Consider the following 25689-nt stretch of genomic DNA (forward strand, 5'->3'; position numbering starts at 1 on the left):
CAGCTCGATCCCTTTTAGGTTTGATACAACTTTGAGGCATCCAAGTGGAGAGGCCAAGCAGGCAATGGAGTAACCAGGTATGAAGCTCGGCAAGGAGGGCGGAACTAGAGATATTATTAACCCGAGAAAGCCGGCAGGGAGGAAGGTACTTCGCTTACGGGAATGCTGAGCTCACCCAGGAAGAGGTGAGCTCACGCCCCACCGAAAAGGGTGCAAGAGCCTGGCAGGAATCCTAAGAGCAGAGATCGGAAAACAGACAGAAAAAGGACGGTGGGGTATAATGGGGTCGTCCTGATGTGTGCCGGCCTGGGCTGTGCCTGTTTCAATCCCTGTCTAGGGCAGCCCGGGGGTGATCCTGGGGACCCGGGATCGAGTCCCGCGTCGGGCTCCCTGCATGGAGCCTGCTTCTCCCTCTGCCTGTGTCTGTGCTGCTCGCTCTCTCTCATAAACAAATTTAAAAAAATAAAAAATCCCAGGACGGGGACGCGGGGAGGCCGGCACCGGCGGTCTCTCCTCCCCGCAGCAGGGCGCCGCAGCAGGCCCCGCCCCCGGCTCCGGCCCCGCCCAGCAGGCCCCGCCCCCGGCCCCGCCAGGCGCTCCAATCGCTTGTAGAGATCATCGCTGGAGCCAGGCGGTTGTATCGATCTCCGCTCCAACTGGAGACCGGGTCCAAACCATGGCGGAGAAGGCCCAAAAGAGGTGAGTCCGCTGTTTGAGAAAAGCCAAACAGCCTATTTCTCTGCTCCCTAGGAGTCGAAAATCTGCTCCTGGTCGCCCGTGGTAGGGATTGTCTCATCCGGGGTGCTCGGCCTGGATGGTTCCTCACAGCCCAGACCTGGCGGCCGCCGAGGGAGGAGACGACGAGGTGGCCATCAGGGAGGATGGGGAGCGGATGCGGCATTGGGGCCGGACGGCTTTTGGCCTTCGATCCCGCCGCAGCGCGCCTGCGCGGAAAGGGTCTCCCGGGTCTCCGGGGTCTCCAGTGTGGCCGCCCACTGCCCCGGGACACAGAGGCCCCCGCGCCCCCAGCCCCTGTGACCCCTGCGCGGTCCGGCCGTCCCGCCCGCTGCCCCCCGCCCGGGAAGTGCTGGCCACGCCCCAGGCCCCTCCCGCCCCCCCGCGGCCCGCTCGCCCTGGGTTAGCGCCTTTGTGGCCCCTGAGGATTGGCGGCGGCCCCCCCAGCCGTCTACGCCGCCGGGGACCGGTGGTGGGAAGGAACCGGGTTGGAGAGAAATGCCGACGCTCGCGCTTTCGGAAGGCGGCCGCGTTGAGCACCCTCTGCGGGCTCTTCTTTGAACTTGGAAAACCGCCCAGCTCTTGGTTCTATCGTAAGGAATTAAAATTGAGGGCTTTCCTCTACGGAGGCAGGCAACCGTAATCTTTTTTCACAAGCGAGAGAGGACCAGATCTCCTATGAAAATCGTGTGCAGGTTGAGCCCCTGCCTTCGGCCCGGGGCGGGATCCTGGGGTCCCGGGATCGAGTCCCCCATCCGGCTCCCTGCAGGGAGCCTGCTTCTCCCTCTGCCTGTGTCTCGGCCTCTTTCTGTGTCTCTCATGAATAAATAAAATGTTTTTAGAAAAAGAAGTCGTGTATAGTAATGGAGAGGATATTGTTGGCTTGTTCGTCTCATGGCCTTTTCCTCCCAGTGCAGCCCCCAGCCTCACCACCCTGGGGTGCAGTGGAGTCCGCACAGGGATGTTTGGACCTCGTTTTGGTTGGTCTCGTGGTGAATTATTTTCTGCTTCAGGGAGAAGTGTGTTGATGAGGACACAAACGCTGCCAGAGGTCATCTCCCTGAGGCATGACACTGGACAGGGGGACATCTGGGATTGCTCCCCTCGTCTGTCCAGGACAAGTTAAATCTTCCCTAATGCTCTTTTCATAAATAATCACGGAGGGGGGTACGCCTGGGTGGCTCAGCGGTTGAGCGTCTGCCTTTGGCTCAGGGCGTGATCCCGGGGTCCCGGGGTCGAGTCCTGCACCAGGCTCTCCGCGGGACCCTGCTTCTCCCCTCTGCCTCTGCCTCTCTCTCATGAATAAATAAAATCTTTAAAAAAAAAATCATAGAGGGAGACTATGGAAATGGAAACCTGGAAATAAGGTCTAAGACAAGAGGTATTTTATAAAGCCTAATTTCTCTGACCAGGGCCTAATAAAATTGCTTTGACACACAAACTCACTCTAAATGAAAAGCATCAGAGGACTAGCATTTACAGATGGTGATGTATTCAAGGACAGCCTTATTCAGCTCTCACAGGAAAACTACCCAACACCTCAGGATGTTTCCAGGAAACTTTCAGCTAGCAGAAAAAGACTTGTTTGGTGTTAAGATAATGATGCCCCAGGGATGAACTGCCTCAGGAAATTTCTAGTCTCTGGGCTTCAGTTGCCTCATCTGTAAGATGAAACGGTTGGACTATGTTCTGCTTTTCTCAAGTTTTTCATGTAGTTGGTAGAAAGATTATATATATATTTTTTTCTGTGACTTCAGAGTGGAACACATAACTCAGATTCATCATTTCTAGAATTTCATTAATTTGTCTACCTTGTAGAAAGTCAGTGTATGTCAAAATGATGGAAACAGGTGTAGCTGTGTCTAATGCCATAAATATTTCTTCAAGAAAGACTCAGATTACTAGTTTTTGTTTGATATATGTATATATACTTTTTTTTTTAAAGGTTTATTTATTTATGATAGAGAGAGAGGCAGAGACACAGGAGGAGGGAGAAGCAGGCTCCATGAGCCTGACGTGGGACTTGATCCCGGGACTGCAGGATCGCGCCCTGGGCCAAAGGCAGGCGCTAAACCGCTGAGCCATCCAGGGATCCCCCATGTATATATACTTTTTAAAAAAGATTTTATTTACTTATTTGAGAGAGAAAATGAGCAGGGGGAGGGGCAAGGAGAAGCAGACTCCCTGTTGAGCTGGGAGCCCAGCTGCTTAACTGGCTGAGCCACCCGGCTGGGTAAAAAGCCATCTTTTTACTTAGAACTTTAAAAATACTTTGTAGGAAGGTTTGTTCACTGAAATTTGTAGAAGAAAAAATTGTGTATGTCTCCTTTTTTCAGTTTTCCCTATTAGTAGCTACAATAGTGTGATTTTCTTTTTTTTTTTTTTAATGATTTTATTTATTTATTCACGAGAGACACAGAGGCAGAGGGAGAAGCAGACTCCCTGTGGGGAACCTGACTCAGGACTCTTCCCAGGACCCCGGGATCAGGGATCATGACCTGAGCCAAAGGCAGACACCCAACCACTGAGCCACCCAGGTGCCCCAAATTGATGTGATTTAAGAATAATAAATTCGGTGTTACTTTGCACTTCTATAAGGGAGTATTTAGGGGGATTCTAGAATGTGAATGATGGAGAGACATATTAAAGAGTTTGTACCCTGACTCTGAGAGCTATATTTCTGGCTGGATAGATAGCTCTAGTTTGAACATAGTTTTCGCTTAGAATTCTATAGGGATTGTTTTCTGGTCTTCTAGCCTCCAGTATTGGTATTCAGGACGCTATGCTGTTCTGATTATTTTAACTCCTCTGTGAGATTTTTTTTATTTCTTGTTTTTGTTCTTTTGTTCTAAAAACTGTAAGGATCTTTTCCATAGCATTCAGAAATTTCAAGATGGTGTTATTTGGCGTGGGTCCTTTGCATTCACATCCTTTTAGAGTTGAGATTTAATATCCTTTATTTGTGGGAAATTTTCTTGTATTGTTCTTTAACAGTTTTTTCTGCAAATTCTTTTCTCCTTTTGAGATTTAAAAAAAATTATTTTTTTGAGCGAAAAAGCAAGAGCAGGGGAAGGAGCAGAGGGAGAGAGAGAGAAGTAGATTCCTTGATGAGCAAGGAGTCCAGTGCAACACAATGTGGGGCCCTATCCTATCCCATGAGAGCATCACCTGAGCTAAAACCAAGAGTTGGATGCTCAACTGACTGTGCCACCCAGGCACCCCTTAAAATTTATTGGGATCCCTGGGTGGTGCAGCGGTTTGGCCCCTGCCTTTGGCCTAGGGCGCGATCCTGGAGACCCAGGATCGATTCCCACGTCGGGCTCCCGGTGCGTGGAGCCTGCTTCTCCCTCTGCCTGTGTCTCTGCCTCTCTTTCTCTCTCTGTGACTATCATAAATGAATAAAAATTTTTAAAAAATTATTTTATTTGGATTTTATGCCTCATATATTGCTTCTCTAATTTTCTCATTTTTTTCTGTACACTTTTTTCTTTTTTTTTTTTTTTTCACTTTGTTCTATTTTCTGAAAGAGCTCTTTTTTTAACCTCACTCCTACGATTTCAAATTTTGGTCATGTTTTTAATCTCTAGAAGCTCTTTCTTAGACTTCCTTTTTCATAGACTTCTATCTGGTTTTATGCAGCAGTATCTCTTATTTCTCTGAATTATAAGGTGGTTTTTTTTTTTTTTTTAAGTTTTCTTTTACTATCTGAATTGTCTGTGTTTCCTCAGACTATTTCTTTCCTCTTCTTGCTTTTTTCCTTTTTTACTTGGAGGCTTTCCTGGTATATCTGATAATCTTTGGCTGTCTGTCCATTATTAAGAATGAGAACTAAGCAACTGGAAGCTCCAGGTATGTGCATTAGGCTTACTTCTGATATGCTTTAGGGTGAAGTCAGGCAGGAAGTTGAACTTTTCATTGAAGAAATGTTGTCTGATAGTTTCTCTGGAAAAGAATCCCCATCTATTCCCCTTGTTGCCTAAAATTCTGTATGAGGGTCAGCAAGGCAAACAGGGGAAGGGAAGCTGGTGGGCTTACTCTTGCTCTGCCTTTCATCATTACCTATCTCTGGGCCTGATTTCTTGAGTGCAGTGCCTCAGAGAGGAGCAAACTTATTCGATAAAAAGATAGTTTTATCTTTTTTTTTATAGTTAAGGAATTATATAGTATTCCAGTAAATTGATGATTACATTTTATTTTATTAGCCTTCCCCTTTTACGGTTTCATTATTCTAAAAACATTGCCAGTTTGTGCATATATTTTCTTCCTATTGAATTTTTGATGCTGGAACCCCAGAAATAGATTTCTAGGTCAAACCTTGTGATTGTGTTGATGATTCCTGGTTCATATTGGTACAGTATTCTCCAATAAATGCCCTGATACCGTCAACAAAAGTGTCCCAGGTGTCTCACTTAAATTATAGGTACATCATCATTTGATAGCCAGCATAAATAGAAAACCAAAAACACTTCATTACCCTGAACAAACTAATGTAAAAAATGGATCTAAATATGGTTATATTGAATATCCCAAGTATTCATATTTATTTCATAACATAATCTTTTATTTCTTACTTACATTGACATGTGTCCTGTTTCTGCTAGTAGAGTATCAAGCATCCTGGATATAAAATGACACAGAACAGTTGTAGACAGTAGTCTAGAAATACTATAACTAATCCCATTGTGAATATGGCATAATAGAGTTATATTTATGATAGATATTTATTTAAAGACTGGAAGTAATGAGAAGTGATACTAGTGAATAATGATTTTATCCTTTATTAAAAAGGATTGTTGCTGAAGCCATGGGAACAATGTTTTAAATTTAGAACAAAAAAACTAGTCTTGGGGGACCTGTGTGTTGCAGTGGGTTAAGCATCCAGCTCTTTATTTTGGCTCAGGTTGTGCTCCCAGGGTTGTGAGATCAAGCCCTGCATCAGGGTCAAGGACTCAAATGCAGAATCTGCTTTTGAGATTCTCTCTCTCCCTCCACCCCTCCCACTCGTGCCCCCACCCCAAATAATTAAATAAATCTTTTAAAAAAAACTGGTCTTAATGGGGAACTAAGAAGTCTAAAATTCACTGAATGATACTTAAGAGTTGCAAGAGAGTATTTTTAGGTAAAATAAATAAAGTAGGAGAGGGCATATAGGGAGTCTGATTTGAGGTAGATTTTTTTAAAGAGATAGGAATAAAATTTCACCTTGATTATGGAAATGCATCCAGGACCTCCTTGGCCCTTGGTGTTAAGAAAATGTTATCACACTCTTTTTTGTCTTCTTTATTTATTTATATATTGAATAGGCAGTGCATTTGTGAGATTCAGAATGCAAACAGTTAAAAAATGGGCAGGTAATGAAAAAAGTTTTCTCCCTATCATTATGTCCCTGCTATACAGCTCCTCTCTATGAATATTGAATAATGAATATTACTAGTACCTTATGTATTCCTCCAGGGAGAGTTTGGAAATAGTCAAGCAAATACAAATATCTAGTGCTTAAATACTTTGTAAGAATGGCAAGCATGTCCTATTTACCAAAATAGCATGTCCAATTTACCTATTTACTAAAGTTCATGTTACATATAATGAAAATTTGCATTCATTTAGGAAGACAAATTTAAAAACATGAACCTGTCTACAATAAAAATTTAGGGGGGAAAAAAAACCTGGCAATAACAATTATTTTTATCAAAGAAATGTCCAAAAAAGATGTGAAAAACAAATAGAACGTACTATTAACATTTTTATACTATTTACTATAAGTTAAAAATTAGTATTTTTCATACATGAATATTTGTAGAACTTAAAAAATAATATTAGTATGAGTGAACCATTACACTGTATATTTCTGGTTCTTACTGGTTGAAAAACATATGCTAAAATAAGGCAAGTTTTCAGAAAATTTATAAACCAAAGCGTTAACATTTTGGTCAGGAAAGTTTCAACTGTTCTACATACCAGATTTTAATATTTTATTTAAAATGCATTTATGGCTTAGATAGTTTGATAAGTTTTGTTGATCTTATGGAGCTAGAACAGGTTAAGTATGTTAAACATCATACTGGGAGTCTTAGCCAGGGCAGTAAGGCAAGAAATAGAAATAATATGCATACAGATTGGAAAAGAAGAAATAAAACTGCCCCTATTCACAGATAACAAAATAGTTTATGTTAGAAATCCCAGAGAATCTTCTTGAACTGAACTAAAACAAGGCTTTAGGAAACAAAGTCAGTATACAAAAATTATTGTATAACATTTTTCTTTCATTTTTTTTTCTAAGTAGGCTCTAAGCATGGAGCCCAGTGTGGGACTTGAACTCACAGCCCTGAGATCAAGACCTGAGCTGAAATCAAGAGTCCCGGGATCCCTGGGTGGCGCAGCGGTTTAGCGCCTGCCTTTGGCCCAGGGCGCGATCCTGGAGACCCAGGATCGAATCCCACATCGGGCTCCCGGTGCATGGAGCCTGCTTCTCCCTCTGCCTGTGTCTCTGCCTCTCTCTCTCTCTCTGTATGACTATCATAAATAAATAAAAATTAAAAAAAAAAAAAATTAAAAAAAAAAAAATGAAATCAAGAGTCCCATGCTTAACCAACTGAGCCATTCAGGTGCCCCCAGACTTACTGTATTTCTGTATATTTGTGGTGAATAACTAGAAATCAATATTTTGAAAAATCCAAATAGTATTAAAAGTCAAAATATCTAAAATTATATTGCTGTTATTTTATAGAGCTGGGTGCATATTTAACACCATGAATAATATCATTACTACTAAGAAAAATACTTAATGAGAAGAACTTACCAAATGATTATCAATTTAATGGGGAATTTGTTTGGCACAGTTCTTCATGTCAGCTCATGGCTCAGCTGAGGCAGCATTTAGCTAGATTCAGCTGTGTCAAACAGGATGTCACAATGTCAAAAAGCATCAATACATTATTTGGAAGTAAGTAATTTGGGGACAGTTTGCACTCCCAATTTATATCCGTTGATAAGCAGTTTTATAATACATAGAGAATAAGTAGAAATCTTTATAAATTATGAATTTCTATGTTGATTTCTGTATTAATATAACCTTGCTGATTGTTAAATATTTTGAATGTACATTCTTTTTCTTCCTTTTTACAAAAATAACGGTGTATTATAAAACTATTTTCTGGCTTTGACTTTTTTTGACTTAATATAGCTTGGAAATCATTCCAAATCTTTACATAAAAGGTTATTCTTTCTTTTTTATGAATGTGTATTACTTTACATGAAGGATTATTCTTTCTTTTTTATGACTGTGTATTAGACTGTGGTGTGCCATAGGTTATTAACCAGTCCCTTACTGATGGATTGTTAGATTGTACTGAGCTTTTTCCTATTCGGAAACAATACTGATGTTAAAAGAATCCAAATCCTCTTTTCTCAAGCATTTTATTTTTATTTTATTATTTTTGAAAAGATTTATTTATTTATTTTAGAAAGAGTATACATGGGAGAGGGCAAGGGCAGAGGGAGAGACAGAATTTCAAGCCAACTCCCTGCTGAGCACAGAGGCTGACTAGGGGCTTAATCCCATGACCCCGAGATCATGACCTGAGCATATATTAAGAGTCGGTCACTTAAACTAAGCTACCTAGGCACTCCTTCAAGCATTTTTAAAAGGTATCATTATTGATTTTAGCCTGATGGATAGTATGCCTCCTGAGAATTTTATAGTATATTAAATACCCTATTCTCTTAGGTTTGTTTTTTTTTTTTTTTTTTAACTTGTGAGAAACAGAGAGGCAAAGATATAAGCAGAGGGAGAAGCAGGCTCCCCATGGGGAGCCCTATGTGTGACTCCATCCCAGGACCCCAGGACCATGCCCTGAGCTAAAGGCAGACACTCAACCACTGAGCCACCCAGGTGTCCCTCTCTTAGGTTTTTTTTTTTTAACCCATTTTTAAACCTTTTTTCTTATTGTAGTGTCAAGATAGCTTCTATAACAATGTTTTAAAGACTTAACCTGTGGTAAAGTTATCTTTTTCTTTCTACAGTGTGAAGATTGCTCCTGGAGCAGTTGTGTGTGTAGAAAGTGAAATTCGAGGTGATGTAACCATAGGTAAGAAAATAGTTTATTAGTGTTGTTTCTCAAAAATTGATGTAATTTAATTTATTGTGATGCTTTACAATTGTTAGGTATTACATATTTGTCTGTTTCACTAGTGTCCTAATTTTATTGACAAAATAATGTATTTCTCCTGTAAGTGTTTAATATTTCTCAAAGAATTAAGTGTGATGGATACATTTCTAAGATTTTATTTTTAAGCAATCTACTACACCCAATGTGGGGCTCAAACTCAAAACCCTGAGATCGAGAGTCACATGCTCCACCAACTGAGCCAGCCAGGCACCCTGATGCACTCTATATTTAAACTCCTATCTGAAAAAAATAAAAATAAAAAATAAACTCCTGATAAGCTAATGAGACAATAAAGCCATTCATTTACTTGAGAAACATCAATTGTGTACCTACTATGTGACAGGCACTGTGCTAACACTAGGAACATAGCAGTGGACACAGCAGACAAAGGTACTGCCTTCATGGAGTTCATATACTACTTGTTAGTTACTAGGAATGTGGACCATGGAGGCTGACAGACCTGGATTAGCATCCTTGCTCTTTACTTGCTGATTTGCCTCAGCTGTACTACTTAACCTCACCAACTTTCATTTTCCCCATCTGTGTGTAATTGTATGTATTAGAATTAGGTGCAGCTGCATATAGTATTGGCTTAAACATGCAAAAGTTTATTTTCTTATATAAATAAGGATCGAGGTAGGCAATTCAGGGCTGGTCAGTTGATTGTCCAGGAGCTCCAGCCTTGTAGGCCAGGATGCGATAGCTAAAGTGCCAAGAGTGATCTTGGATAAGAAAGGGGAAGAGTGGAGACAAAAGGGTGTACCTCCCTGTTGAGTCAGCTTCCTTTAAATAGTCTTCCTGAAAGCTCCACACAGTCTCTCTTTGTATGTCTGACGCCTTGGACTTAGGCACATCTAGCTTCAGGGAAGGCTGGGAGGTCATAGTCTGAACTGGGCGCATTGCTGCCCCCAGCCAGTAGGGTTCTGAAGGGGTTTTTGAAGGTTTCAATGAGAGAATATTTACGAAAGTCATTGACCAAATCCTAACACCAGCTAATTGCACTGTTAAATCTTAACAGAGTGTAGCCTAGTTACAGGTGAGATCCAACATTGAAATCAAATGAACCATTGAACCTGTGGCACCTTGCTTATATGGACATGATTCAGTTTTCCCAAACTTACATTTTAGCCACTTGTTCTTTCTTTTATGTATGTTTTCATTGCATATTGTGCCCTTGTAGCTTTACTAATGTGAGTCTATCCTTACTAGCAGCTGCATGTTACCAGGGTAGAGCTTTTGGTGAATTAAGTACACTTTCAGAGAGAAAATATGTCCTGTTCCATTATACTAACAGTATCTTTAATAGGAAAAAAAATTGTGAATTTTATTAAGTCCAAGCCTTTAGCCAGTTAGGCATCATGTCTTAGAAAACAAGTGAAAATTGTACCTGTCTTATGGAACATTATTACGAATTTGCCAGGTTGGATTTATACTTAATTTTAGACAGAATTTCAAAGTGTAGAAGATGACTCAATTTCTGTTCAGTCTGTGCTCTCTATTAGTTCCTAAACCACTTGCAAACTTTTTATGAGAAGAAATCATGATGGCCACATGTTTATCAGAGTGCTGTTCTACATTATTCTTAATCTAATATTTTTATGGTTTCATCATGATTGAAGGAATAACCCTCTCATTAACTCAAAGGTATTCTATAACTAGAAGGAAAGTAAGACTAAAATAGTATAGCTAATTACACAGATTTTCCCTTTCATTTGTACTTCTTCCCTGTTTTGTTTTGTTTTTGTTTTTGTTTTTGTTTTTATGTAAGTCACAGAGAGAGAGAGAGAGAGAGAGAGAGAGGCAGAGACACAGGCAGAGGGAGAAGCAGGCTCCATGCACCGGGAGCCCGACATGGGACCCAATCCCGGGTCTCCAGGATCGCGCCCTGGGCCAAAGGCAGCGCTAAACCGCTACGCCACCCAGGGATCCCTTCTTCCCTGTTTTAAACTGTATTCTACCTACTATATAATAGATACATAGGGAGTATAGATCTCTCTGCTAGCATAAATGTACACAAAGGTGTATATACATGTTTGTGTGTATGTGTATTTCAGATTTGGAAAAAAAAACTCCTGTTATTTGTAGAAGCTTTTATAGAATAGCAGTAAAGGCTTTATCATGAAAAAGAAAGGTGGGCCGCTGGCCACTGCATAGGATTGGGGCATGAGGGTATCAGGAGTCAGCACTCACTTTATTGTTTTCCTGCTGCCTTCCACTACTTTGTGCTCCTCTCCTTTCTTTATCCTGATTATCAACTGACCTTCCCTAAATGTTGAGCTTTTATAAGGAAACAGTGTTTAAATAGAACTTTCCATATAGGTTTTTCCCCTCGCTGATAGTACACAATTCTATGGTTAAAATGTAAAATGACAGTTCAACATAGATTTTTTCAATGAAAGATTATAGCATAAGAAGTCATAATTTTTTAACTGGGTCACGTAGCAGTAAACTTAACTGTAGTTGAATTGATGGATTTTTCAGGATGTTATGCATAATTTTCCATCCCCTCGTTGGTTATACTCTTAACAAATTATTCCATTCTGAAATATTCAGAAGGAAAGTAATTTTTTCCTTCTCTATGTTTCAGTGGTGTAATAGAACTTTAAACCTGATCTTGTATTCCCCTTGAAAATCAGGTATTTGGTTTATCAAAGAGAAGAGTCTGAAGCTTTGAAGTATTGTCCTTAAGCAGAAACCCTATGACTTGAGGCTCTGCTGGAGCCTGACCCCTTTCATTAGAGGCTGCTAGGAAACCGACCTTGGGAAAAATAACAGCTCTCTTGTTAATTACAGTGTGGAATAAACAAGGTTTCATAGTATCAAGCCTGCTTTTAATTAGGCTGCCTTGCTTCTTGGGCCATGCATTATTTCCTTAAATTGTGCTTTGAAACATTTCAGAAAGTTATTCTGTAGTCCTATTATGGGGTGATAGCCTCCTGGTCTTAGGACAGGGCTTCCTTAGGCCATTGTACTAGGAAGGCCAAACCCCACACAGTGGTAAAACTTTGAAATGGATGCCCTTCGTCCCACTTATTCTTTCTGTCCATCAGAGCTTTTAATTTCAAAAAATTTTTTAAAGATTTTATTTATTCTTGAGAGACAGAGGCAGAGACACAGGCAGAGGGAGAAGCAGGCTCCATGCAGGTAGCCTGATGTGGGACTCGATCCTGGGTCTCCAGGATCAGGCCCTGGGCTGAAGGCATGCGCTAAACCGCTGAGCCACCCTGGCTGCCCCATCAGAGTTTTTAATGCAGATCAAAAGCTTCCGTTTACCATGGAAATCTTTTTCAATAAGGCAGAACAGTGGCTTTGACTTGAAATTCATCACATGTAAAGCAGTTCTTACAGGTACTTCAGTTTACAGGTCAAAAGAATTGTTTTAATTTTCAAGAGAAAAAGCTTGTGTCTTTTTGAACTATTTATTGACATAGGAAAATGTGCACAAAGATTGCTTTCTGTGGCAAAGATAGACAGGAAAAATGTCCTTTACCAAATGAGGGGAAGGGAAATTTGATGCAAGGAATGCCTTTTTGGCTATGTTACATCAAGCCCAGCCAACCATTTAAAAAAATAATCCATCAGCCGGTAAGGCAACTCCAACTCTAGACACATTTATCCAAACAAGGAGATAAGCCAAATAGGGTTTCAGCACATTTGGTAAGAAAATATACAAACTACCCTGCCAGCGATAGCTCCAAAGAAATTCACAACAACCTTTAAAAAAAAATCTTTCCATGGTGACAGATTTTTATTTTTAAAGCATTTTAACCTCAAGACCCTTAAACTTGGTTTGAAATCAGACCCATTCTAGGTAAAAGTGCTTCTTGCATGTAGAAGAGTGTGGAACAATCTGTGCCCACACTATAGTCTGCTGCTGCTGCTGCTGCTGCTGCCCAGGACTTGGAATAGCACTTGAATTCCTGGGCTCTCTGGTGCCAGCCTCCTGCACAAAACCATGCAGAGGTGAAGCCCACTGTGCGGACCACACACCTGCATCAGCACATCCCCTTAACAAGCTCTCCAAACCAAAATCTTAGCGGTCACATGCTGAAATACATGTATACTGACTCCTCTCGTCTCTGCCCCAAGACCTACAAGAGGTTTATGGGACTGTTCAGTTTATCATCACCCATGATTTTTGTCGTTCCTTCACAATTCAAAGTTGATACTCACCTTTTAAATTACTTCAGCCCCGAAACACTGGGACTTGTAGTTTGGCAGTGCTGCCACCAGGTGGCGGTGGTGTCCTAAGAACAGGTCTCCAGTAAGCTGGTGATCTTGCTTTGTAACTCAGGGCCCTCAGATTTATAACCAGTTTTCCAGTCATTCTCTAGCTAACTGAATAACGATAAAAATGATAATAACAGTACTAAAGTGCAGTGCCTGGTTAAAATAGCTCAGACATTATGTTTAAAAATTGTATAAGACGTGGGGTTTGGGTTAATTTTTTTAAATTTGTGTTTGTATAATTCACATTTATTATATCATTTCTGAAAGGGAAAAATGAAAATATCAATTATTTTTAAAGGAACTTCATAGAAACTTTTATTTATTTATTTACTTAAAGGAACTTCATAGAAACTTTATTTACTTAAAGATTTTATTTATTTATTAATAAGAGACAGAGAGCGAGAGAGAGAGCGCACGGCAGAGACACAGGCAGAGGGAGCAGCAGGTTCCATTCAGGGAGCCTGACATGGGACTTGATATCCCAGGTCTCTAGGATCAGGCCCTGGGACGAAGGTGGAGCTATTCCGCTGACCAGCCGGACTGTCCTATTTATTTATTCATGAAAGACACAGGCAGAGTCACACACAGGCGGAGGGAGCCTAATGTCGGACTTGATCTGGGGACTCCAGGATCACGCCCTGACCAGAAGGCAGATGCTCAACCGCTGAGCCACCCGGGCATCCCTTCAGAGGAACTTTTTTTTTTTTTTTTCCTTCAGATGAACTTTTAAAGAAATTTAGTGATGACCTTGTCAATACTAGTCCATTCTCAGGTAGCTTCTTGCAAGTCTGCTTGTCAAAAGCTACAGTTTGAGGACCAGCAGAATATCTAGTGCCTCTAGCTTCTTATCTAGCAGTGGCAAAGGATCTGCTTTCTATCACAGCATACTAATCTCTTCCTCGTCTAAGATTTTAATACGAGTATGGAAAATACTTTTATTAATTTCCTTTTTTTTTTTAAGATTTAATTTATTTATTCATGAGAGAGGCAGAGATACAGGCAGAGGGAGAAGCAGGCTGCATGCAGGGACTCTGGGATCATGCCCTGAGCCAAAGGCAGATGCTTAACTGCTGAGCCACCCAGGCATCTCTATTAATTTATTTTACTATTTTACAGTCATATGTACATTTCCCCCTGCTGGTTGAAAGGAGTTACCACCCTAGAAACCTGAGTAGAGGAGTAAAGTATACTCTTTTTTTCTGTTTCTCAGACCAGAAGGAGTTGTTTTGCTTATTATGATAGTTATACAAATAGCTTCTGATGTCAGATAGTGACAAACCTCCCATTTGTAACAACTATGGGCCAGACCCTGTGATCTCCCTTTCAGACATTATTTTGTATAATCCTTACTTCAGCACAATGAAGTAGGTTGTTCTAAATCAAATCTTTTTTGTAGGTGAAAAAACAAGTATTTGAGAGATTAAGCATATAGCTTTTAAGTGGTAGAGGCCAGAGTCTGGACTTTCTAGATAAGGGGTGGGGTGCTGGCAGGGGCTTTAATTATAAAGAACCTAACATTGAATGATTTGTGTCTTTTATCATAGAACATTTTAAAGTAAAATGCAAATCTGGTATTGTGCAAACTGTGGGTTTAAATTGGTTCACACAGCTGGAAGACCTGTAAAAAAATTTCTCATTTCAAAGGAATCCAGTGTTTGTTTCAATATTATTTAGCACCTCTCCCCCAAACATGGTAACATCTAAATGCCCATCATTAAGGGCTTGGCTGAGTAAATTATGGTGTGTTGATATGATATGAAGTCCTGTTCAGCCATTGAAAAGAACAGCTAGCTAAATGTACTTATATGGAAAAATGACCATGACTTTTCAGGTGAATAAAAGTAAATTGCAAAATACTAAGTACTATTCCTTGATTTTTTTTTTTTTTAATGTAGCTACATTGGGTCCTGAAACTGACCAGATTTTTTTTTTTTAATTTTTTATTTATTTATGATAGTCACACACAGAGAGAGAGAGAGAGGCAGAGACACAGGCAGAGGGAGAAGCAGGCTCCATGCACCGCGAGCCCGATGTGGGATTCGATCCCGGGTCTCCAGGATCCCGCCCTGGGCCAAAGGCAGGCGCTAAACCGCTGCACCACCCAGGGATCCCCTATTCCTTGATTTTTTAAAAAAAACTATGTGCTTATAGTTCATATTTTCCACCTTCAAATTATTTTATTTTTTAACTTTATGATGAAATGTATTTTATGTATAGTGATGTTTACAGGTCTTTTTTTTTTTTAATATTTTATTCATTTATTCATGAGAAACAGAGAGAGAGAGAGGCAGAGACACAGGCACAGAGAGAAGCAGGCTCCATGCAGGGAGCCTGACGTGGGACTCGATTCCGGGTCTCCAGGATCACGCCCTGGGCTGATGCCCAACCGCTGAGCCACCCAGGTGTCCCTTTTTTTTTTTTTTTTTTTTTTTTTTTTTTTTTACAGGTCTTAAGTATACAGTAGAACTTAAGCCTGGAATAATATACCCCAAACTTTTTAAGAATAGTTACCTCTAGGGAATAGGATTAGCAAAAAGAAAGGCCCTTCCGCTTTTTGCTTTGTTTGAATTTTTATAATGGGCACATATTACTTTTATAAATGTATTTTTTAACAAAGAAGAAAAGGCACACCTATTCCCAATCATGGGCCACCTGAGAACCTTCCCAGAGATCCGGGAGATCCCATCTTCCATCCTGAATAGGAGAAGCTGCCAGAGAAATTTTACTTTCGCAGCTGAGGATTTGGGGAGCCAGAGGTGACAGAAATAACAAAGCCACTCTCATGTTATTTCTTATCAGACTGTGCGGTCCTTTGACTGTGCATCCTGTCTTGGGCCCCACCCTCCTTATCAGTCCTCAGCTCTTCATTGTTAGGGGAAAAACAAAGCTGCACAGAGGTTCCTTAACAATTCTCTAGGCCCCAGAACACCTCCTTATTTATTTTAATACATCTGTGTGAGTAGGTTAAATATTTCCAGTTTTCAAATAAAAAAAACAAAAGATATGCAAGCTCAAAAGAGCAAAAGTAACAGGTATTCCATTTTGCTTTCCTGTAATGTATATAGCCCTGCATCTTGCCTGTCAAAAGCAGATAATGATTATTTGATAAATTAATTTACACAGTCGAATATTGGGTTACATGGACAGTGTCATCTTCCTGACTGCCTCTCTACCTTCTGTCCACACTGCTCTCTTCCTTTCAGTCAGTTACCTCATGTCTGCTTGTTTACCAATAAAAATAGCCTTGGCCTTGGGGTGGTTGGGGCTGGGGCTTCAGGGAGTGGTGAAAGTGAGGGTATATTTTCTCACAAGTGGTTTCATTATCACGTAAGCACTGGGCCCTTAGGAAATGAAGAACCAGGGGAGGGAATGTGTTAGCACTCCAGAATCCTATCCCTGTTAAAGCAGTCAGTGCCTCTCCTCTGCTGTGATCTCGAAGTGGATGTGCTGAGACTAAGACCCCTTCCTGCCCCCTTCAATTTGAGGAAGAACATGTTGCCTCAGCTAGCCTATTTCAGAGTCTTAGGACTCCAGTAATCACATTTGACTCCTTGCACTGCCTCCTTGTAACCTTTTCCAACCTTTACCTGGTTAAAATCATGTCTTCCACCAGACACAGCAGAAGCTCTGCCTCCTTCCAGGGGTGGGGCTTGCTGTAGGGATGGTGACAAAGTAACAAAGGTAAGGTTTCCATGTTTCCTGTCCCCCCCTTCCACCTGTGTTTCCTCTCAGCCACTTAATAAAAAGTCTAATTCTAGTGCAGCAGCGTAAGACAGTGCTCCGTGGCCCACTAGCATGAGAAAGCACCAGCGTTGTAAGCAGAGAGCCTCACTTTTATAGGAAAAGCAAAACAAGGAAAGGAACTGATTTTTATTGCCAAAAATGTGGCAAAATACCCTGTCCACGAACATTATCTCATCTAATCCTTATAACGACTCAGGGAGACTGGTATCCTCACACCCCCATTTCACTGCCGAGATAGCAAAGGCTTCCAAATAGCCAGTAAGCCAGGGCTGTTGGCTCCAAGGCCTGTGCTGTCTCCACTCACCTTGGCTTGAGATTTGGCACCAACTACTATTGATAATAGCTGAAGAGATAACGTTTGCAAAGTGCCTGGTGTGGTGCCTGGCACATACTTTAGGAAATGTTCCTCCCAATAGCTTCGGCATCCCCCCGCCCCCTCCGCCCCCTGTCACCTTCTCCCCTCCAATTGGAAGCATTGGAAACATAGCCTCCCGGTAATTTCGTTTCATCATCTTTTTAACAGGACCTAGGACGGTAATACACCCTAAAGCACGAATTATTGCAGAAGCCGGGCCGATAGTGATCGGTGAGGGTAACCTCATAGAAGAACAGGCACTTATCATAAATGCGTGAGTAAGACCCTTACAGACACTCTGAACAAAGTACCACAGATTTTTTTTTTTAATTAATTTCAGCTATCTATAGGAATGTTTACAGCAGACATCTGGCAAGTCTACTATATTAAAACTAGAGAAACATTTTTTTTTAATTTATTTTTTATTGGTGTTCAATTTACTAACATACAGAATAACCCCCAGTGCCCGTCACCCATTCACTCCCACCCCCCGCCCTCCTCCCCTTCTACCACCCCTAGTTCGTTTCCCAGAGTTAGCAGTCTTTACGTTCTGTCTCCCTTTCTGATATTTCCCACACATTTCTTCTCCCTTCCCTTATATTCCCTTTCACTATTATTTATATTCCCCAAATGAATGAGAACATATAATGTTTGTCCTTCTCCGACTGACTTACTTCACTCAGCATAATACCCTCCAGTTCCATCCACGTTGAAGCAAATGGTGGGTATTTGTCATTTCTAATAGCTGAGTAATATTCCATTGTGTACATAAACCACATCTTCTTCATCCATTCATCTTTCGTTGGACACCGAGGCTCCTTCCACAGTTTGGCTATCGTGGCCATTGCTGCTATAAACATCAGGGTGCAAAACTAGAGAAACATTAAGGATCTTTTCAACACAGGTAATTCGTAAATGAGGAAACCAGAGGCCAAATGGGTGGTGAAGAGATTTGTCTGAGGTGAGAGAACTCATTGGTAGCTGACTAGAGTCTCCCCCTCTTGGTCTGATAACCTCCCCCTTACATGTCACTACCTCTTCTGTGCCTGAAGCAAACGTTTCCTGACTCCAGCGACCAAGTACTGTGCTGACCACCCTGAAGAGAGTGTCTTGATTGGATTTCTCAGTTCTGGCTGAAATGTTATTTCTTATACCCAGACACATGGACTTAATTAACTCTGATGTACTTTTTCATATGCCTTGTGGGGGTAACACCCAGAGTTCTGTTTGAAAATTTGGGGGTTCTAGAGGCAATTTTTAACTTTAAAGATTAAAAAAATAATAAAATGTTAAACATGTACATGATTTTAGTGAACGAGACTCTAATACCTGTGAAGTTTTCTTAAGCATTTGTAAAGCTTTCTAGATAAAATTTTGGCAGGAAATTCAAGCTTATACCTAATTTATAGCAACAATGTATGGAATTTGTAAGAAAGACCTTGGGAAAATATTTAACTGTGATAAAGAGATTGATTTGTCTTAATGCTTACTTAGAATTTGGGAGTTTCTTACTATATTAAGCAGTTTCTTTTTAAAATTCATTTTGGCACCTTTAGTGTAAGTCAGTTGACAACAGCCATATTCTGTAGTAACTCAACTGTCAGAGATAAAGCTCCATTTAAAAAATGGCTTCCTCTTAGACCGCAAACATTTTATGTTCCAAGTATTTCAAACTACCTAACAGCATAAAATAATTATTTTATGTGAATATCTGTTTGCTTTTCACAATCTCAAATGATTATTAAGAATGGAAATTTTTCAAGCTGCGCATGATTTTGATTACAATTTAAGAAACTAAAAATGATAGCCGGCAACATGTTTACCTTGTCCTGGAAAAGGCCCTCTGGACTTTGAGCTTTAAAAACAAGCAAAGGAAAGTTCGTCTTTGATTCTTTAGGTATCTGCCTATGGCTTCTTTACATTTCAGTAGTTCTTTTTCAACTCAAAATCAATTCTTCAGCATAAAGGATAAACAATTCACTTGGACTAAGAAATTACTTATGTAGTTACACATTTTAAGCTTGATGGAGGTAAACTGAAAGAATGAACCCAAATTCTAAAACAAGAGAAGTGTTTATTGCATTATTGACTTCAATGATTTGTCTCTTCTTTTTATAGTCACCCTGATAATATCACCCCTGATGCTGAGGATCCAGAACCAAAACCTATGATCATTGGCACCAATAATGTGTTTGAAGTTGGCTGTTGTATCCTTTACAATAACTTAAGTAACCTCTTCTTCACAGCTGTCTTTAGTATCCAAATCCATTCCATAGAAATTGTCATATTTTATCTATCAGTATATCAGATAGATTATAAGTATGCATTCGTGCATGTACACACATACGTATCTTTAGGTAGCATCTTGCTCCTGTTGCTACAACTTATTGACAGATAGCAATGATTGAGTGGCAGTAGATATAGAAACAGGAATCCTGGCTTCTATCCTGGTTAAAGAACCTCAGCTCTGTCCATTTGATTCCTGTATAGCTTAGGTTAACAGTGTGTTGTCTGAGTTGCCTGATGCAAAGAAATTGGTCGATGGGGATGGAAATATTCCATTGTTTGTTTGTTCCCCCCCAGAGTGCTACCAGTTCTTTTGCTTTAAAAAGATAGAAAAATCTTCTCATGGTGTCACTAGACATTATTTTATTATAGGAAAACTCGATGGAAAAAAATCTAAATGTTTAACAATAACAAAATATTGAAATAAATTAAGCTGTAAGTACACAGAATGGACTATTAGGGCCATAAAGCAGTCATTTTAAATTACGTTTTTGAAGATTTTAATGCTATGGGATAATGCTTGCTTGTGGATTTAATTAAACCAAATAAAGTGAGCTGTAGAAATTTATACAGTTTGATTCCCAGTTATATAATGGGAATTATATGTATAATATAAAGATATATCACACTGTTAACAGTGTTATCTTTAAGTGATTTGGTGATAATTTTAATTTTCTTAAAACAGTCTATGAGTAAAAATATGTTACTCATAGAATTGGGGTAAAAGATGCTCATTTCTTTAAAAAACATAGAAGGCATTTATATATACTTAGAGATACTTGTATTTAACAATTAAAACTTTACTTTCAGGCTACCCTGAGCAAAAAGTTCTGGCCAGACTGGGTCTGCATGGCCCTTTCCATGCCTTTGTCCTCTGCCCCAGTGCCTGGTAAGGATATAGTGAATTAGTAGAGGGAAAAAATAAGATGAACATATTTACAGTGTTTACTTAACTCTGGCTTACAGATTCCCAAGCCATGAAAATGGGAGATAATAATGTTATTGAATCAAAAGGTAAGCTATAGTTGGAATTGTATTGTGAAAAGTGATTACCATGGGGTGCCTGGGTGGCTTAGTTGGTTAAGTGTCTGCCTTCAGCATGATCCAGAGTCCTGGGATCAAGCCCTGGATGGGGCTCCCTGCTCAGTGGGGAGTCTGCTTCTCCCTTTGCCTCCCCAACCCCCCATCCCCACTCATGCTCTCTCTCATTGTCTTGCTCTCTCTCGTTCTCTCTCAAATAAATAAATAAAATATTAAGAAAAAAGAATGTGATTACCTCCTTTCTCTTTATTGTGTCCTAGAAAATAACCTAAGGACAAACTATGGCAAAGTAGAAGGAAAGTATGGTTGAAAGTGGACTAAAATAGTTATGAGACTAATTCTTTGCTATAAGGAACTTAATAATGTATTTAATACATTGAATTAAAAATTCAGCAGTGGATCTGACTGGGTAGCTTAGTTGGTTAAGTGTCCAACTCTTGATTTGGGTTCAGGTCATGATCTCAGGGTTGTGAAACTGAGCCCCATGTCCAGCGTGGAGCCTGCTTAAGATTCTCTCTTTCCCCTCCCTCCTTCCTTTCTTAAAAAACATTCAGCTGTGTACATTTAAATCAGAATTGAATTAAATTAAAATGTTAAGGTGATAATTGATTAATATAATTGCAGAATTAAAGAAAATCTTTTTTTTTTGTAGCAGTTTGCTTTATTTATTTATTTTAAAGATTTTATTTATGTATTCATGAGAGACAGAGAGAGAGGCAGAGACATAGGCAGAGGGAGAAGCAGGCTCCTTGTAGGGAGCCCGATTCAGGACTTGATCCCAGAACCCCGGGATCATGCCCTGAGCCAAAGACAGATGCTCAACCGCTGAGCCACCCAGGTGTCCTGAAGTTGGTTTTCTTTAATATCAGGACTACTTTACCATAGCCAGTCAGGAACAAATGGAAGCTACTTATCATAAATGGAGCTAGGCTGGAGGTCATATAAAGTCACCTCCACTACTAGAAAGCAGCTCCAAGAGTGTGTCCGTCGCACTACAGTCCAGAAAACCTGAACGATTAGACATCTTTAGAATAATGACTTATCTTTGATGGTCCTGATTGACTTGAAAGACAATGGTTGGTTTGTTGGTTTTTTTAAAGATTTTGTGTATTGGACAGAGAGAAAGAGCACAAGCCAGGGGAGTGGGAGAGGGAGAAGTAGCCTCCCTGCTGAGCAGGGAGCCCAATATAAGACCGGATTCCAGGACCCTGGGATTATGACCTGAGCTGAAGGCAGATGCTTAACTGACTGAGCTATCCATGCACCCCTAAAATGTTTCTTGTTAATTTATTTAATGGTTTTTATTTTAATTTGGATTACCAATTATTACTGTTATTTTCTAATTATATACTTACTATGTGTCAAACCTGTACTTAGCACTTACCTCATTTATTCCTTACAACAAACTGTAAGTAGATTGGTCTTTCCGTCCTACAGATAAACTCACTCAGAGAATTTACAGTGACTTGCCCAAGGTGACACAGCCAGTCAGCAAAGCTCTGTTTTTAATTCATCTAACACTAGTCTGGCGTCTACCTCTATGCTTTACACTGAACTGAAATATTTCCTTTAATTCTTTTTAAAGATTTTACTTATTTATTCATGAGAGACACAGAGAGAGAGAGAGAGGCAGAGACACAGGCAGAGGGAGAAGCAAGCTCCATACAGGGAGCCCGACGTGGGACTCGATCCCGGGTCTCCAGGATCACACCCTGGGCTGAGGGCGGTGCTAAACCACTGAGCCACCCAGGCTGCCCTCCTTTAATTTTTTTAAGACTAGTTTGCATTTTTATACTCAGATCATTTTAGGAAAAAAGTTAACATTCTAATCATTTGTCTTAACTTTCAGTTCTTTCTTTTTTTTCTGCAGCATATGTGGGCAGAAATGTAATACTGACCAGTGGTTGCATCATTGGGGCTTGCTGCAGCCTGAATACGTTTGAGGTCATCCCTGAGAATACAGTGATTTACGGTGCAGACTGCCTTCGTCGGGTACAGACTGAGCGACCACAGGTATTAGAACGTGTCTTTTTTTTTAGAACCTGTCTTTTAAAAAAGTTCTTTCTGGGGCACCTAGGTGGCTCAATCACTTAAGCGTCTGCCTTTGGCTCAGGTCATGATCCCAGGGTGCTGGGATCGAGCTCCACGTTGGGCTCCCTGCTCAGTGAGGAGCCTGCTTCTTCCTCTCCCTCTGCCACTCCCCTATGCTCTCTCTCTTGCTCTGCTCTCTTTCTCTCAAATAAATAAAAAAAATTTTTTTTTAAGAAACAAAGGTTTTAATACAGAGAACAAACTGGTGGTTGCCACAGAAGAGGTGGTGGGGGATGGGTGAAATAGATAAAGAGGATTAAGAGGTACAAGCTTCCAGTTATTAAAAATAAATAAATCAAAAAACAAATAAATAAATCAGAAATGAAGAGTACAGCACAGGGTAGGTAGTCAGTAATATTGTAATAATGTTGTATGGTTGCTGATGGCAACTACATTTATCATGGTGAGCACTGAGTAACTTATCAAATTGTTGAGTCAGTATGTTCTAATTGAAACCAATAAAACATTGTATATTAATTGTAGTTTAAAAAAAAGTTCTTTCTAGGGCTATAGATTTTCTCCAAAATATCACATTATTTTTCTATTGGGGCCGCAAGTCTGCTATTTAAAAAGTAAATGATTGGGCAGCCCAGGTGGCTCAGCTGTTGAGTGCTACTTTCAGCCTAGGGTGTGATCCTGGAGACCTGGGATCGAGTCCCGTGACGGGCTATCTGCATGGAGCCTGTTTCTCCCTGTGTCTGTGTGTCTCTCTCTCTGTCTCTCTTGTGAATAAATAAATAAAATCTTTAAAAAAGGAAAAGTAAATGATTAAAGTAAAACATTACAGAAACATTACTAACGCTAGAATTTATTTGCAATGAAATTATTCAGTCTTTCAGTTATTATCAAAAATGTAAACAAAGGTGACAATGACAAGTTGATGGTAAGAAAAGAAAATCCAGAGATGTTATTCCTGGTCTTACATGTTTTTACTGAAGCTGTGTCACCAAACTTTATAAAATGTTGATTCAGTCTTAAAATATCAATTACCCTTCCAGGGTAAGGAATGACTGTGCCAAATTTATATTGGAAAGTCAACTTGGATTCATCTATTAGTTTACCAACATAGATGACTTGAAAATAAACACAGTTTGTGAATATGCAAATATGCTTGGATATTTTCCTGTCTTATGAGAAATTATCTTCTCCTCCTAAGAACCAACAATAATGAAGAATATGTATTTAGAGTTTTATGAAGGAGGTAAATAAGATAGGGCAATTGAGGCTTTCTTTGGACAGAAGACATACTGATTAAGGTTTTGAGCCTCATTGCTTGGCACACAGTATAGTGTTTTTTTTTTTTTTTTTTAGTATAGTGTTTTAGTTACCCAGTTTCTCTCCCCTCTCCCAAAAGAAAATATTTTTCAAGCCATTGATCACTTTGCAGTTCATTCTTAGCCATATTTTATCAGAAATTAAAACTCCAGTTTTCTTTGGATTATTGTTTCTCTGATGTTTGGCTTTTATTACAATTATAAATGAGTATTACTTCTATAGACTAAAAAGGCAATAAGGACAAATCCAGCTTTTCTTTTCTTTCTTTCTGCATAACAGCAAAAATGATTGAAGAGGGAGAAATGAAATGAATTGGGTTAAAGGAGATTAGAATTAAGTGAGTAAGAATATCTGAAGTTTAGTACATACTGTTTTCCACATTTTACTGATCACAGTGATCACATAGAGGTCCTTTTTAAATGAAGGATTCCCCAGGCTTATTGAATCATGATACGAAGGGCCAAAACTCCTTGCTTGTCACAAGTACCCCTCCTGAGCTTCACGAGGGAAGTTTGGGCAGAGCTGATACATGAAGGGTGAAGAGCAGGTGAGGAATATAGCTATGTGCTGTGTAGGTCCTGTGGAAAGCAGTGTACTCCGTGTATTCTGATTAGAACTGTACTACATTCACTGTGCTGTGCTCCAGGTATTGTGATTAGAAACGTTTAACTTTTTGGAGGCCATGATAAAGTCTTCAGAAGCAGGGTTGAAAACTGAATCATGTCTATTTTTATATGTAAAATCATTTGACTTTTTCTTATTACCAAACTGAATATATATTCATTGTAAATTAAAAAAAAAAATTTTAAAAACCTAAACACTTAAGTGAAAATAAGCCAGTGAAAATCACGTATACTTCCCTGGCCTGGTGGTAATTATTTCTGCCTGGTACTCTTAACTTTGCTTTCTGCTTATCAGTCCTTAATTATCTTATCATTTTAGCCCCAGACACTACAGCTGGATTTCCTGATGAAAATCTTGCCAAACTACCACCACCTAAAGAAGACTATGAAAGGAAGCTCAACTCCAGTTAAGAACTAAGAACAATATATGACATCAAGATAACAGTTTGTCTTTGACTACTGTCTTTTGAAAGGGCCACAGTTGTTCACGTACTCTTAGCAATTCACAGAATAATATGTGTTGATTTTATTTTGTAAAATTGAGTCAGAGAGGAAGGTAATGGATTTTCTTTGTAACTGTCCTCTATAATTTATATAAAATGCATTATTTTCCTATATCCTTGCTCCTTTTCTGAGAATTTCCAGGTTTGATTTATTTTTCTTTTGTCATATAAAATGTTGTCATATAAAATGAATTTTAGTTGTATAAAAGACTCCGTGATAAGAAAGGGCATATTGTTATGTATTTATATTCTAGCATATATTGTACTAAATAAAAGTGCTAATGACAGGACCCTTAATGAACATACTTTAATCAATTTTTCCACTTGTGTTAACTTTCCCAAAGTAGATTTTTTAATTTTTATTGCATACTAGCTAGGTTAAAGATTCTAGCACGTGCTCTAGCACGTGCTAATGTATTTACCTTTTCCTTTTGTGGCTTTGGAGCTATTTAAAATTTCAGGTGAAGTAGCAGCAGCTGTTGAATTAACTTCATTTTGTTTCCAAGAAAAAAAATCATTTTCATTTTAGTAAAACAAATAATTAGGGAAAGATGTATTCAGTAGCATACAAAATCAGTAAGAATGATCGCTGATGAAAATGACACGTAAATAACCATTGAATGGTCCTGGGTTTCTGA

The 25689-nt window shown here is 39.7% G+C and overlaps 1 protein-coding gene across 1 annotated transcript; it reads left to right on the plus strand.

Moving 5' to 3' along the window:
• Nucleotides 1–585: 585 nt before the first annotated feature.
• On the plus strand, nt 586–25348 carry DCTN6 (dynactin subunit 6). The gene is made up of 7 exons (XM_072776331.1): nt 586–699; nt 8758–8822; nt 17401–17506; nt 19351–19439; nt 20485–20532; nt 22430–22572; nt 24868–25348. The coding sequence occupies exons 1-7, from the start codon at nt 677–679 to the stop codon at nt 24964–24966; spliced, it is 573 nt and encodes a 190-aa protein (XP_072632432.1). The 5' UTR covers nt 586–676; the 3' UTR covers nt 24967–25348.
• The last annotated feature ends 341 nt before the right edge of the window (nt 25349–25689 follow it).

Source organism: Canis lupus, chromosome 15, assembly GCF_048164855.1.
Source record: "Canis lupus baileyi chromosome 15, mCanLup2.hap1, whole genome shotgun sequence".
Classification (NCBI taxonomy): Eukaryota; Metazoa; Chordata; class Mammalia; order Carnivora; family Canidae; genus Canis; species Canis lupus.